At 42.8% G+C, this 13,182-nt stretch overlaps 1 protein-coding gene across 1 annotated transcript in view; it reads left to right on the forward strand.

The window, feature by feature from the left end:
• The window catches only part of snx29 (sorting nexin 29), a 147,606-nt gene that overhangs the window by 5,539 nt on the left and 128,885 nt on the right, over nt 1-13,182 (forward strand). The window contains exons 5-11 of the mRNA XM_069691296.1: nt 1,701-1,881; nt 2,061-2,131; nt 3,805-4,062; nt 6,253-6,655; nt 8,194-8,306; nt 8,690-8,786; nt 8,939-9,021. Of these exons, the coding sequence (XP_069547397.1) occupies nt 1,701-1,881; nt 2,061-2,131; nt 3,805-4,062; nt 6,253-6,655; nt 8,194-8,306; nt 8,690-8,786; nt 8,939-9,021 (1,206 nt within the window). The remainder of the gene's footprint in view (nt 1-1,700; nt 1,882-2,060; nt 2,132-3,804; nt 4,063-6,252; nt 6,656-8,193; nt 8,307-8,689; nt 8,787-8,938; nt 9,022-13,182) is intronic.

A 13,182-nucleotide genomic window follows, 5' to 3' on the forward strand; every position in this document is an offset into this window, starting at 1 on the left:
CTTGAAAAGATAGATCTTGGATATTTCCAGTTCATGTAATAGAGCAGCCTAAAACCAACCCACTTCTGTTTGAATATTTTAATTATTTTAAAATGGTTAATTCTGCCCCTGGGGCAGGAAAGTGTGCGTTTCCAAAGTGCATGTTGTCATGTTGGAGAACCAAAGTGCCATCGAGCCACAGTTCAGTTCAGACGCCTCAGAACGTCACAGTGGAACTCAGCGTGTTGACAGATTGATGCTGAGGGATGAATTCACGGTGCACAACCCTGCAAATGCCAAACTGTGTGTTCCGATCTCCATACTACTATTGTCCCAATTGTATGCAACAGTACATACTTTGTCGGGGTGGCAGTATGTACTAAATAATAACAATAACAAGTATGCCATTCGGACTGCAGCTACAGAAAACCCATCAGGTTGCTCCTGACGTCACTCAGAGACATGATTTCCACTCAAAACTCCCAGCCCGGCTTATCACTTCATCGCCACAGGGCTTTCTGAAGCATCTCAAAGGTGTCTGTTGGAAATTTCCTGAGATTGATACAGAATTTGATGTGCGCTCTCGTCTCAAATTTCAAGCCCGTGGTGAAATCGCAAATGCACACACACCAGTGCTCAAAAAACTCAACTCAAGTGCTGTTGTTAATCAACAGACATAACTGGGGATACTCACTCAAGAAAATGACTGCTTCCTTCTGCTCCCAGCACAACTCTGTGCTGCTCCCCGTTTGTGTAGAACAGGAAAAGTCTTTTGCACCTCGTAATGCTCCCGAATGAAGAGAGCTGCATTTTTATTTCAGCCATCAGGGTCAATAGAAGGTTATTTGGAACTTTTGTTGAAATATTTTAACATATTTATCTATTTGCGAATTATACAGCTGTCTTTATTTTGCTGTAGAATTGACAATTGCCGATGTTTTCTTTGGGGTACAAGTACTCCTGGTTGGGAATCGCTGCTTTGGTGTCGCCACAGGAAAAAAATACAACTGAAACATTCAGTTGTGTTTGCTGGTTGAGAGACATTAGCTTCACATTACACTAAACTCTTTCCACTGCGTCATATTTAGGAACCACATGGATGTGAATTCAAATGGAGGAGCAACGCGTGACTTCTCTAATGGCCGCTAACCGCACACCATTAGCATATCTGACGTTCTCCTGTATTTCACAGTCAATTAGAAGACAGGATTGGGGCTGAACTGGAGGATTTGGAGCTCCCTGCTGAAGCCGGGTCCTCTGACAAAACTAGAAATAACAGCCATCTTTTTTTTTTTTTTAACGCATTGTTCGGCGGCCATATGGTAATTACATGCAAACGACTGATTCCTATTAGTTCCCGCACCTCAGACAACTTTAAAACAGAGCTGCATTTTTGATCTGTGTTTTTATATTTCTGTTCCTCTATTAAAGAGATAAATAAAACAGTTTTGAGTTCTGAGGTGAGAGTAAAGAATGGAGAGGTGACCGTCGGGATGGAGCTGTGTGAGAGGAGGTGGAGATATTTGTTAATGAGAGAGGACTCCAGAAGTTACTCCGCGGCTGCTTCATCGACCTTTTGAACCTTTTCCACGAATGAGATGGAGCTAATTCTCTCCATCTTTGTCTCTTTTTCTCTTGTTCCTCTCTGCATCTTCCCCTACCTGTCTGTTTATTCCCTCCTCTTCCTCTCCTCCGCCTCTCCCCTTGTTGTCTCCCCTCAGAGTTGACCTTCTGGTTCTACGTGAAGGAGCATCTGAACCGCCACGAGCTCCAGCGCTTCTACTCCCTGCGCCACATCTCCTCGGAGCTGGGCCGGGGTCGCGCCTGGCTGCGCTGCGCTCTCAACGAGCACTCGCTGGAGCGCTACCTGCACACGCTGCTGGCCGACCGCCCTCGTCTGGGGTTAGTACAGTGTGTGTGTGTGTGTGTGTGTGTGTGTGTGTGATTTCTTTAGGATGAATCATCCTTGCCTGGTCCTCTGTAGTGGAGTGACCTCCGTAAGAAAGATCGTGTATGCAAGCTGGAACTGTTTCTGTGTGTGTTGGTCGGAGACGTCACTTTACCTCTTCTCTCTTGTCTAGAACTTACTATGAAGACTGGGCTTTTATTCTCGATGAAGAGAGAGCCAGTATGCTCCCCACCATGGCGGCAGGTGTGTTTTTGTGTTGTATCATCACTTTATAGATTTTAAACCCACCACGGAGCCGACTGTAGCAGGGAAGTGTCGTTTTAGTGTTGTGGCTAAATGTTAAGGTCAGCACTAGGAGAGTATGATATTAGCACTCAAGAGAATCTGAGTGACATGATTGATAAAATCGTAGTGCTCGTGCTCAAACTTATAAAGTTATGCTTTTTTAAAAAAAAAATTATTGATCAGTGTTGGGAAGGTTACTTTTTTAATGTAATAGTTTACAGATTAATAGTTACCCAGTTACCTTTATTAAAAGTTATTCAATTTAACTTAAATTAAGATTGAAATGTTTTGATTTTAAAGCACAACCACCAAAACAAAGTATGTTGATCACAACTGACTGCAGTGAAGGAAAAATGTTCCCAGAACCTCAAACCAAGTCTACATTCAGACTTTATATCACAGTTTATTCACACTGGTTCCTCAATGATTGTTTCTAAATATCTCTTCATCTTATCCAACAACATGGGTGATTGCCTTGGTGTGGTTGCTTCGAGCAATTCACATTTATTTGATTGGCAGACAAGAGGCAGAGTGAATTTATACAAGAGAACTAATTAAAAACAAGACTTAAACTTTGAGACCATATAAATGGAAACTGTCTGGACGCAGACAGAAAAAAGATGCAAAGCAACAGAACGAATATTTGAATCCACATAAGGGATTTTTACCAAAAATAATATATTCACATGGTAACCCCTTTGTAATCACCAACATTTCAATAGTAACTGTAATTTAATCAAATCTTTTTTTCTCTGATTGCAAAAACTGATTACAATTACATAGTTTTTGAAGTGTACATGTGACTAGTTACTCCCCGACACTGCTAGTGTTCAGCGTGTTTTAAAGCAAAGCTGAAGCTGACAAAGTTTGCACATGCTAACTTTACATATGATGTTATGTTATAATGTAATTTGCATAAGCAGAGCATGAGATTCTGCCAATTTTAGTGAGCTAAAATGTAATCGGTTAGCATGATAACCTGTCGTGGCGAGTTTCAGCCAGTAGAACTAAAACTGATTAAGTGTGACAACATAGAAGTGAGGCTGAGATGTCCTGAAAGGGCCACCGTACAGAGGGAATGCCCCTTTAATTTACTGCTTTTATTCTGGTGCCATCCTCTGGCCAGGCTCTGTTTTCTTTTTTTGCCCCATTAGTGATGATTATGTAAAAACAGCAAAGCTGTGACTCTGTTTTTTTTAATCTAAAAATATTCTGATCTGGTGTGTAATGAGCATTACTGCTTCACTTTTCATCTCACTGAACTTACTTCATGCAACCACAGCGTCTATGAAGGCAGTAAATTAACGGACTTTGCATTTTACTTGTGGAGCCTCACTGGGTTTACAAAGATTTGAAGCACTGACCCGATTTGTGTTAATGGCTGTGCTCTTGAACTATTGATGAGCACAACTGAGATGAACACAAACCCTAAAATATTTAAGACTGATCTTCTGCCAGAGTGTTTTTTAATCTTTTCATAGGGAGGCAGATAGTTCATCTTAGCTTGCCCACTCTCACTGTGTGCCGAAATGAAAACGAAGGACTTTAGCAAAATTCAAAAGCTTCCTGTGATTTAACCGTCCTAATCTGTAATGAATTAGAGCTCGCCTCTCTGTCTCTGCTGCACTCAGGTTTGAACTCCATCCTGTTCGCCATCAACATCGACAACAGCGACCTGAATGGAGGGGTGACACGAGGAGGCTCCTCGGTGTCCCACCTCCTCAAGGAGTCCACGCAGGGCATCGGCAGCCTGTGGAAGGAGTCCACTCAGGGGGTGAGTAGCCTGCTGCGAGAGATCAGCACCGCCACGGCCGTGGTGCCCGGCTTCACCCCCAGAGTGGACGGAGCCTCGGACCCGCTGCCCGTCCTGCCGCGCAGCACCTCTGCTGGTAGGAAACTAATTTTTGTTTGCGCTTGTAACCACACTTCCTTCGTGCTTATGACCCTGTTTCCCAAAAAGTTGGACGCGTCAAAAAACGAAAGATACGACAAAGGAGACCGTCGACCGGTTGAGCAGCTGAAATCCTATATCAGGCAAGATTGGGACTACATTTCACTTTGAAAACTCCAGCAACTGGTTTCCTCAGTTTACAAACATTTACAGAGTGTTGTTAACATAAGAGGTGATGCAACACAGTGATAAACATGCCCCTGTCCCAACTTTTTTGAAAAGTGTCGCTGGCATAATATTTAAAATTAATTTATTTACGTTTTACACAGGGTCCCAAGTTTTTTGGAAACAGAGTTTTCTTAACCAAATATTTTGGCATTTCTTTCTTTCACATATTACATCATTTTGATGTTTTTAAAAGTGACAGATCAGCAGTAAAAAAAACCTCGCTGACATTGTATCTGAGACTGTTTCACCGTATTGTGAAGTGTTTGTTATTTTGTCCACCTCTGGAATGTGGTGATCTGACAAAGGACGGACACATGCTGTACTTTAGTATTGCAGCACACTGTATATGAACTCAAAGCCATCATACGGCTCAGTTCGTGCCTACATAGTGGCTGCACTGGCAGAACAAATCCAGCGGCTGCAACTCAATGCGTCCGCAGCAGCGATGAAATCCCCCGTGAAGTCGGCCTCTTTGTTTGACCTCATTTAGCCGTCTGCTCCGGTCTTTTCCCGTCGGGAGGAAACTCACACCATTTTCTCTCTGTGTGTTTTTCCGCTCAATGGGATTAACAAGCTTTTAAAATTGAACTGTGCGCTGCTAAAACTTTCCGCTGGAATGAATGCAAATGAAACTCTAAGCTGGCGCGCCAGCTCCTCAGAGTGTGAAGACCCGTTCAGATTATTCACTGGTGGAAGACTTGATAATGCACCGCCAGCCTTTCTGGCTCTGAAAAAGAAGAGACAGACTTTTATTTTTTTTATTATTATTATCACTCATCTCTTCCTCACAAAAGCTTAAGAAATGAAAGAATACCCGATAATAGTTAAGCAGTCGACATGAATCCTCCATATCAGCTACTTTCTAAACAGACATGTTAAGCCAGTATAGGTCTTCCATATCAAGACGGCCAGTAAATTTATCACTTTCTCTCCACTGAAACAGGGTCATCACAGTATTCTATTCATCTATACTCGCATCAATGGTTTCTCTCCTATTATTCACAATTCAGGATGAAAAAAAAGTCACATCTTCTATAACATGGTGAAAGATCTCCTGAAAACCTCTTATGTCAGCGCACTTCCACTGCACAGTCAATAAATTACCCTTTTGAGTTTGCATTTTACAAATTTTATCAATTAAGAGCCATTTTACTTTGTTTGATTTATATAATGTATTGCTATTGCTGGGTTTTCTAGCATTTGATTAAATTAATTAAATCCAGATTTCTGATAGGTTCCTTCACTTTTATCACTTTACTTACTGAAACCTTTATTTGTGCATATTGTAGGAAATCCTTTTATAAAATTGCCTATCAAATGGTATTAAGTTATTTCTGCTAATCACAACCTCAAAGTTCCCACTGTTACTTTTGCTCCCAGGTAGTCCAGTCAAGTGTTTTGTTATGAGAAGAAACGTTTTTTCAGACAAAGCGGCTGATAAGAGGAATGAGCTGCACTGAGACCGAAACATGTTGACGCTGCTTTAATAGCATTAATGGGAAAAGTCTGTTCAATGGACACAAAGTTTTTCCTCTCACTCTCCAGTGGGTAACATTTTCAATATCATCATTTTTATTACATTAATAACACCCAACAAAGACAACGTAATTCCTGTCAATACCTGCTGCAAAATAAGATTTAGATAAATAATTTATTGCCAGAAAATACTCATAATGCCTGAATAATTTTGTTAATCGTAGATATTGATACTGTTATTATAGTAGAAAACATATGTTTATACTATGGAGTGGAACGCCCTACTTTATTGCTGTCTGCAGTTAAATTGAATGGAACCACGTTTATTGGTGCTTCTCAAGAAATAAGATTATAATATTTTTAAGAGGAGGATGTCATCAGCTTTACTGTATGAACATTTGGAGGGAGCTCGTCCTGACAGGTGAAAGGTCCCGAAATAATTCGAGATTTTTGTTCAGCCATTCTTCATCCTTTTCCCCTCCAGACTCGGGGCTGAGGAAGGAGCGCCGCAGGAAAAAGAAGATCACCAACATAATCTCCTTCGACGACGACCTGGACGGAGGAGCCGAGGATGAGGAGGAAGGGGAGGAGGACTCCCAGAAGATGAGCGAGATGAGGAAGAGTCACACGGCTCCTGGTCAGAGCAGTGTGGAGGAAGGGGTCGACCCCCTGGAGCCGGCCTTCTCGGAGTCGCCTGCCCAGAACGGCCTGCCTGAGCCGGGCATTGTCAGCTGGGTGGGGTCCCCCCATCCCTGCCGCACACCTCCCATAACCACACCTCCCCTGCCCGACAGTAAGAGTATAGACAACGAAGAGGAGGAGGAAGAGGAGGAGATCTACAAACCCAGAGCACAAACCCAGGAGGAGGACAGGATCCCCTCCGATCAGTGAGTTAAGATGAAAGAAACATTCCTGTAAAAACTATTCTGACTTGTGACAGACGTTCATACAGGTTCAGAGCACAGTTTTCCGGCAGGTCATTAAATATATGGTTTACATTACAACAAAGTACTTTTATTGTTTGTTTCTTCTTGGAAACACACTCTTTTAATCAGAAAATAAAATTGTAAAAAAAAGAATAGTAGAAGATGGCCCATGAATGCTCGACCCATTTTCCAATGTACAGTGCATGTTGCATTGTTGTTTCATAGATAAATAATATTAAATGAGATAATTACTCCCCCAAAAAAACAGAAATATGGCAAAGTTTTGGCTCCAATTCTGGTCCTGATCTGTACAGAGGGAAGCAATAACCTTTATGAGTGAGGTTTCCAAGTGATGTCAACATCAGCACGTATTACATGTTTTTGTGACCACTGGTACGTGTGCATTCGTAATGTCACCATGGATCTGCAACTGAAGCAGAGAGCGCATACCAAACTTTGCGTGACATTTTTTGGGGAACAGAAAGAAGTTGCAGAGCGACAAATCCAGCAAGTAGTGGTGGTGGGAAACAACAATTGTGTTATTGTGGGAGTGAAAAAAATAATGTTGGAGAACCAAACTGCCTTTGCGACACAGCACCAAATGTTTTCCCTCAGACGCCTCAGAACATCACAGCAGATATCACGGTGTCGACAGGCTGACATGTCAGAGAAAACCCACCGTTTCCAATCCTGAACAGTGACTTTCTTCCCCTCTTGAAATGCAAAATCCGCGTAAAACTCCTCGCCCGACTTATTGTTTCACTACCGTAGGCTTTTAAAGCATATAAAGGTGTCCTATGCCAACTTCTCAAGTTTGACACAACATTTACTGTCAGCTCTCTGCTCAAGTTACAGGTCCATAGTGAAATCTCAAAATTGCATGTACCAGTGGTAAAAAAAACAGCAACGTGACTTGGAATACTTATTAATGAAGGTTGTAGCTGCTCTGTTTCTGAACTTTTTGATCGCACCTCATATCCATAACACAAGATACTTGCAGAATATACCAAACATTTTCAAACTTGAAGCCACAACTTCCCTTTGTTGGAGCAACACGAGGCCCAGATATCAGATGAGATCAAGTTGTGCTGGTGTGCTGTCAAACTGAAAAAAGTTACTATTGTAGTTTGGCCTGTTAAGTAATGTACTTACGTATCCCCCACCACGCTCCCCCCGCCCCACCACCACCACCACCACCACCACCACCCCGAGTCATCTCACTCTGAACATGCAGACACGATGCACATTTTTTGACTCAGTGTGTCTTAAACTCTCTGAGGATATTACTGTCCAGGATGTCCATTGTTGATAGGTGTCCTTTATTCTGCTTAGAAAACAACAGTGTCATCACAGAATAAATAATCTGCTGTGCAGGTGAGGTCTTCACCTAAAATACCTACAAATGACCCTGTGGGGAAGAACAGGACTGGCATGCACTGATCCCTCTGAGAAAAACACCAAACACACTGACTGAAAGTGAACCTGTTATTCTTTTTTAGGGTGGTGGTGGGCAGTCTGCCCACTGTGTCCACGTGGAGCCCTCTACAGGTCATGGCTGAGCACAGCAGCCCAGATATCCTCATCCCTCTGAACCCTGCAGACCATCAGCCAGGTATATACACACACACGCACGCACGCACGCACACACACACACACACACACACACACACACACACACACACACACACACACACACACACACACACACACACACACACACACACACCAGAACAACACACTTACGAGGCAGAATAAAAAACACTTCCTGATACTCTCTGTACCAAATCTTAATCTCTTGAGCACGTTTATTCTTCACTGCTGTACTGATCCTCATGTCTGACTCTGCAGCAAACATTTTCACTTTAAGATTCGTCTATGCTTGTTCCACTGCTGACAACAGCGTCTTGTGGCTTCGTGGAGGAGTCAGTTACCCCATCAGATGAAACGCAGGTACTTTCCTTGTCGACCTCCACTTTCACTTCCATTCTGTTTCAGTGAGCTCTGTGGAGGACACGGCTGCGTTTCCTGTTCAGTGCGAGTCGACGGGATCGGTGGGGAACTGCGAGAGCAGCAGGTCGCAGCTGACGTTCAAGTAAGCTATCGTTGCAGCCGAGAATGCAGAGTGAAATATCCATCAGTTATCGTCACCCAGTCGGATAACTGATGCAGCTGGAGCCTCATCTGCTGAAATGAATTATGTAGCGATTCAAAGATTACCTGGTTCCTTTCTTCATTTGTTATCAGTATGGAGCCTAGTCCTCCGACGCAGTCTGCTCCGCTCTCCAGTGTGCCCCCAACATCTGGGCTGCCAGAGTCCATGACAGTGGGTGAGTGTCTTTCCTTTTCCATTTGTCTGTCGCTGACTATTTCTCACTCTTCTGGTTCTGTGTGTTCTCAAACCTGTTGTGTGGTATGAATCATTGTGGATTAGTATGTGCGTGTGCGCGCGGGTGTGTGTGTGAGCCAGCAATAAGAAAACTGACAGGGCTACAGTCATTACTATTAAATCACTCTGTGAAACTGTCAAACGTTGCTTTGACTCACAACCAAAGGTCATTTTGAATGTGTCTTTACTTGTCTTTGTTGAAATGTTACAAAACTGCATGTGCTATTAAAAACACAGAGGCTATTATTTCTACCCATCGCTTAGGCTTATTTTGTTTTGGTCGCTTTATTTTTAAAAGTTTCAGAGGGAGAAAGCATGCTGGGACATGTTAATTTGTCCAATTGCCTCGCTCCCTGTCTTTTGCGATGACCTCTGTTCAAGTAGTGACATTTTTTTCCTCAACGGTTCAAAGTTTTAGCACAAACCTCTTCAGCGAACGGACAAGAAGTTAGCAGCATAGGCTGCAGCACCAACCGATATGCATGGCTTGCTACGGTAATGACGAACGCGTAGCTACGCTGGTGATGCAGCTTTTCAACACGGAAGAAAAGTGCCAGCAGCAATTTATTATGGCGCCGTACGTCAATCTGAGCCAACAGAGCGTCCGGACTGAGACGCGCATGTAGAAGTCCGAGTGGAATTTCTCAACCAAATGTGGTTTGAATCTGATTTCATGTTTGTTTTTCTTTCCAGACTTAAAAAAAAACAGAAGATCTGAACAAGGCCTAAATGTGTGTGCGTGTGTGCAACAAGAACAATATTTGCACCATGGTAGATTACAATTATGTTACGCTGCTGTATATAGCTCATATTTTATGGTCCAAAGGATGCATGACCATCACTAACTTCTTAGACAGATTATCTTCTGACAACACCTCAAGAGGAATTGCAGGGTCAGCAATCATGTACTGCAAACACTAAGATAAAGATGGAAAATTAGCAAATTTCAGGCAAAAAGATGCTAAGAGGGTAAAAAAATTATTCGATAATGACATAACAATTTAGCTCTTACAAAACCCTATCTGATGTCAAAGCTTACATTTAAGCTCGTTTATCTTTATATAAGCAGACATGCCAGAAATGTGAGTACACAGAAACTTTATCATAACATCATTAAAGGTCTCTGCAGTTGATGCTCCTTTGTCTTGCTGAGGATAAATTGAATCAAACATACAAATGATTTACATGAGATGTGACTTCGAAAATCCCAACTGATGAACCACCAGCTCCTCTTGAGGTTTTGTCACGAGACAATCCAATTTCAGGGTGTAAGTGCCAAGGAGTTTGTGCAGAGTAATGAATGCTTTAGAAGTCCTGACATGTCTTTGTCTGGAACTTTCCACCACATCTGTCGTCTGCAGAAAATTTAATCAAACCAGCTGATTGGTGTTTTCAAAAGCCGCTTGTTTTTCTTTGCAGATAAAGTGATCTAATTGATCTGAAGTCCTGTGCCAAGAGGAGGTTCACTGCTTGTCCATAATATTTTCACCATATGAAACGATCCACCAGGTGGCACTGTTGGTCCAGTGTACCGGCACATTACTGTATATACAGTACAAGCCCACTCATTTGCTTATGATGATTTTGGCTTGAGAGAAAAAACAAACAAACATGTTGGAGTGCCTGCAATTAACAGCAGATTTCAGATGTGGATGAAAATTTAAATTAAAAAAAACACATGGCACGCAGGCTTATTGCTTCTGCCTGGAGTGCGGTTGGTGTTGTGCTCAGTGCCCCGGAGCTAATCAGAGATTAGACCCTCTTCGAGGCTCACAAAGGTTGATTTTAGATTATTTTTTTTTTGGTGTGTGAGCAAGAGAGAAAGAAGCCAGAGGAGGAAAGGTGAGCGGAAGTACTCGAGCATGCTGGGACTGAGCTGTCGTCCAGTGTATTAACCCTTGGAAAGAGTAGGTTGGAGGGTCAGAGAGGGGGGGAGGGAGGAATTTCTAAAAAATCCCCGTTGTAGAGGCAAAGAATCTTCGAGGTTAGAAGGATGTTAAACAGCAGACATCAATCTAGAAGAGGGTTTTTGTTAAAAGGCGAAGCCAGCCAGAATCACTGTAACATCACTGTGGCATCACATTTCAAGAGCTCCTCTCTACTCCCTCACATCACACGCAGAAATCCATCATGACGTGAGGCAGAGATACCATTTACTACGCCTCCTTTCTTCAATAGACCCGAATGCAGCACAACCAAAACAGATTTTACAATCGGAGTCCAAGACCAGAACAGTTATTGTTTTTTTTTTCTCAAGTGTAAAAATCGCACTCTTCTTGCCATTCGCTATCGGTGGCTCTGTTGCCTTTGTTCTCCTCACCCACTCACCTAACCCAGAGCGACGCTTATCCAAGTGTGCAAAGTCGAGGAAGCCACACGAGGAAGAAAAGGAAGGTTGAAGGAGAGAAAAATACTTGGAATGCATTTAACATGGCAAATTGAAAATGCACTGATTTAATAAGAATATTTTAATGTATAGTCTCCTTTTAAGAAAGTAAACTGGAGCTTACATCCCTTTCTTACTAATATGCACCACTTTTATCTCAATAAAGGCAAAATTTAAAAGGACGTTCCACCAATTCCGCGTACTCATGAGGAGGTCTGAGAGTGAGCATGTGAAAGTGGTTTTATTCTAGTGAGTCCCAGTAAATTATTTAACTATACTACAAAATTGAGCTTGTTGATTAAGTCAGCAATCAAAATCAGCAGTTGAGTGGCTTATATTGTGACACAAAGGAGTAATAAGAAGGAGCATGCATATGTATTTCCCCGCACACATACACACGGGTGTGCTGTAATTTGTCCACGTCCCCCTGTGAGGACAGAGCCGCGTCTGGCCTTGCTGAAGTCCCTAATGGCTCGTCTGTGGCACCCGCTGTGAACGCATGGTCAGACTAAAGGTCACATTTATTTCTGGCCTGCTGATGTGGAGAATGGAGCTGCGGAGATAATAGACTTCCTCTTTTCTCCTCTCTGTTGTGCTCCTCCTCCTCTCTCCCCCAAACAGGCACTTAGCTCGGGGCTGGAGGAGACCTACTTGTGTCTGGGGCTACATCGACACCCGACATTAATTATGAAAGTGGAGTTGTGTGTGTGTGTGTGTGTGTGTGTGTGTGTGTGTGTGTGTGTGTGTGTGTGTGTGCGCGCATAGTGCAGGGTAGATTAACCAACTTGTGTCATGGTTGTTAATTTTGGAAGTCCTGGTAACAGCCTAGTTAGGGGCTTTGAAACCTTCATGTGCACCTCCAAGCGTAACTATGAGATGAGTCACCGTGCCGACACACAGCCCGGCCCAAATCTGTCCTTAACATGAGGATGGAGATTAACATCAGCCAAGCAGCTGACTGCTGGCAGACTTTGCCTGTGGCTCCTACACTTCGACTGACTGAACCTTTAAGACTGAAAAAGATCCTGAGAATATGAAACTGAAGCGGCTGGCACACATGTGGCGCAAATCACACAGTGCTGCAATCAACTATTATAATCATTAGTGAGGTATTGTGTCTGTGAATTGGTTGTCAAGTCAATGACATGTCCAAAATTCTGTTTCCTCAGAGGTAAAGTGACTTTTTTAATTTGCTTTTGCGTCAGACGTACCTCCACAATGCTACTTGTCATATTATGAATGTGTCAATTTGAACTGACAGAATGTCATTTGACACTATTGATTATATAACCAATATTTTATTGCAATACTTTTTTCCATACTACGTGACCATGGAATTGACCGTGCTTAAGCCTGGTTTCTTTTGGCTATATAAGCATGCTAGCAAGGTTAGGTAGCAGTGCCATAGCCTGGCTCCGCCCACCTGTTGCACACAGCTTCAGTCTTCAGCAAACCCTGTTTGCATTAAGGTTTGTTCAGCCACTCTGAAGGGCAGACCAATCAGCAACTAGTCGGGGTTGCTAAGAGCAGCATTTGTTTCTAAATGCAGTTTCAACAATGTCGTCAGTGGTAGAATTTAGGCCGATTGGTTTAAGGCTGCTTCAATAGTTTCATAATTAACCCAAGGTCTATGCCCATTAGGAACATGCCCAGACCCATATATTAATGCAGTGAATTTGGGTCTGGCTACTTTGGTCCACACTGAAAGACCTCAAT

Source organism: Brachyistius frenatus, unplaced genomic scaffold (assembly GCF_029030835.1).
Source record: "Brachyistius frenatus isolate BFR_SWC_R1_liver_20210118 unplaced genomic scaffold, ASM2903083v1 Contig_11, whole genome shotgun sequence".
NCBI lineage: Eukaryota > Metazoa > Chordata > Actinopteri > Embiotocidae > Brachyistius > Brachyistius frenatus.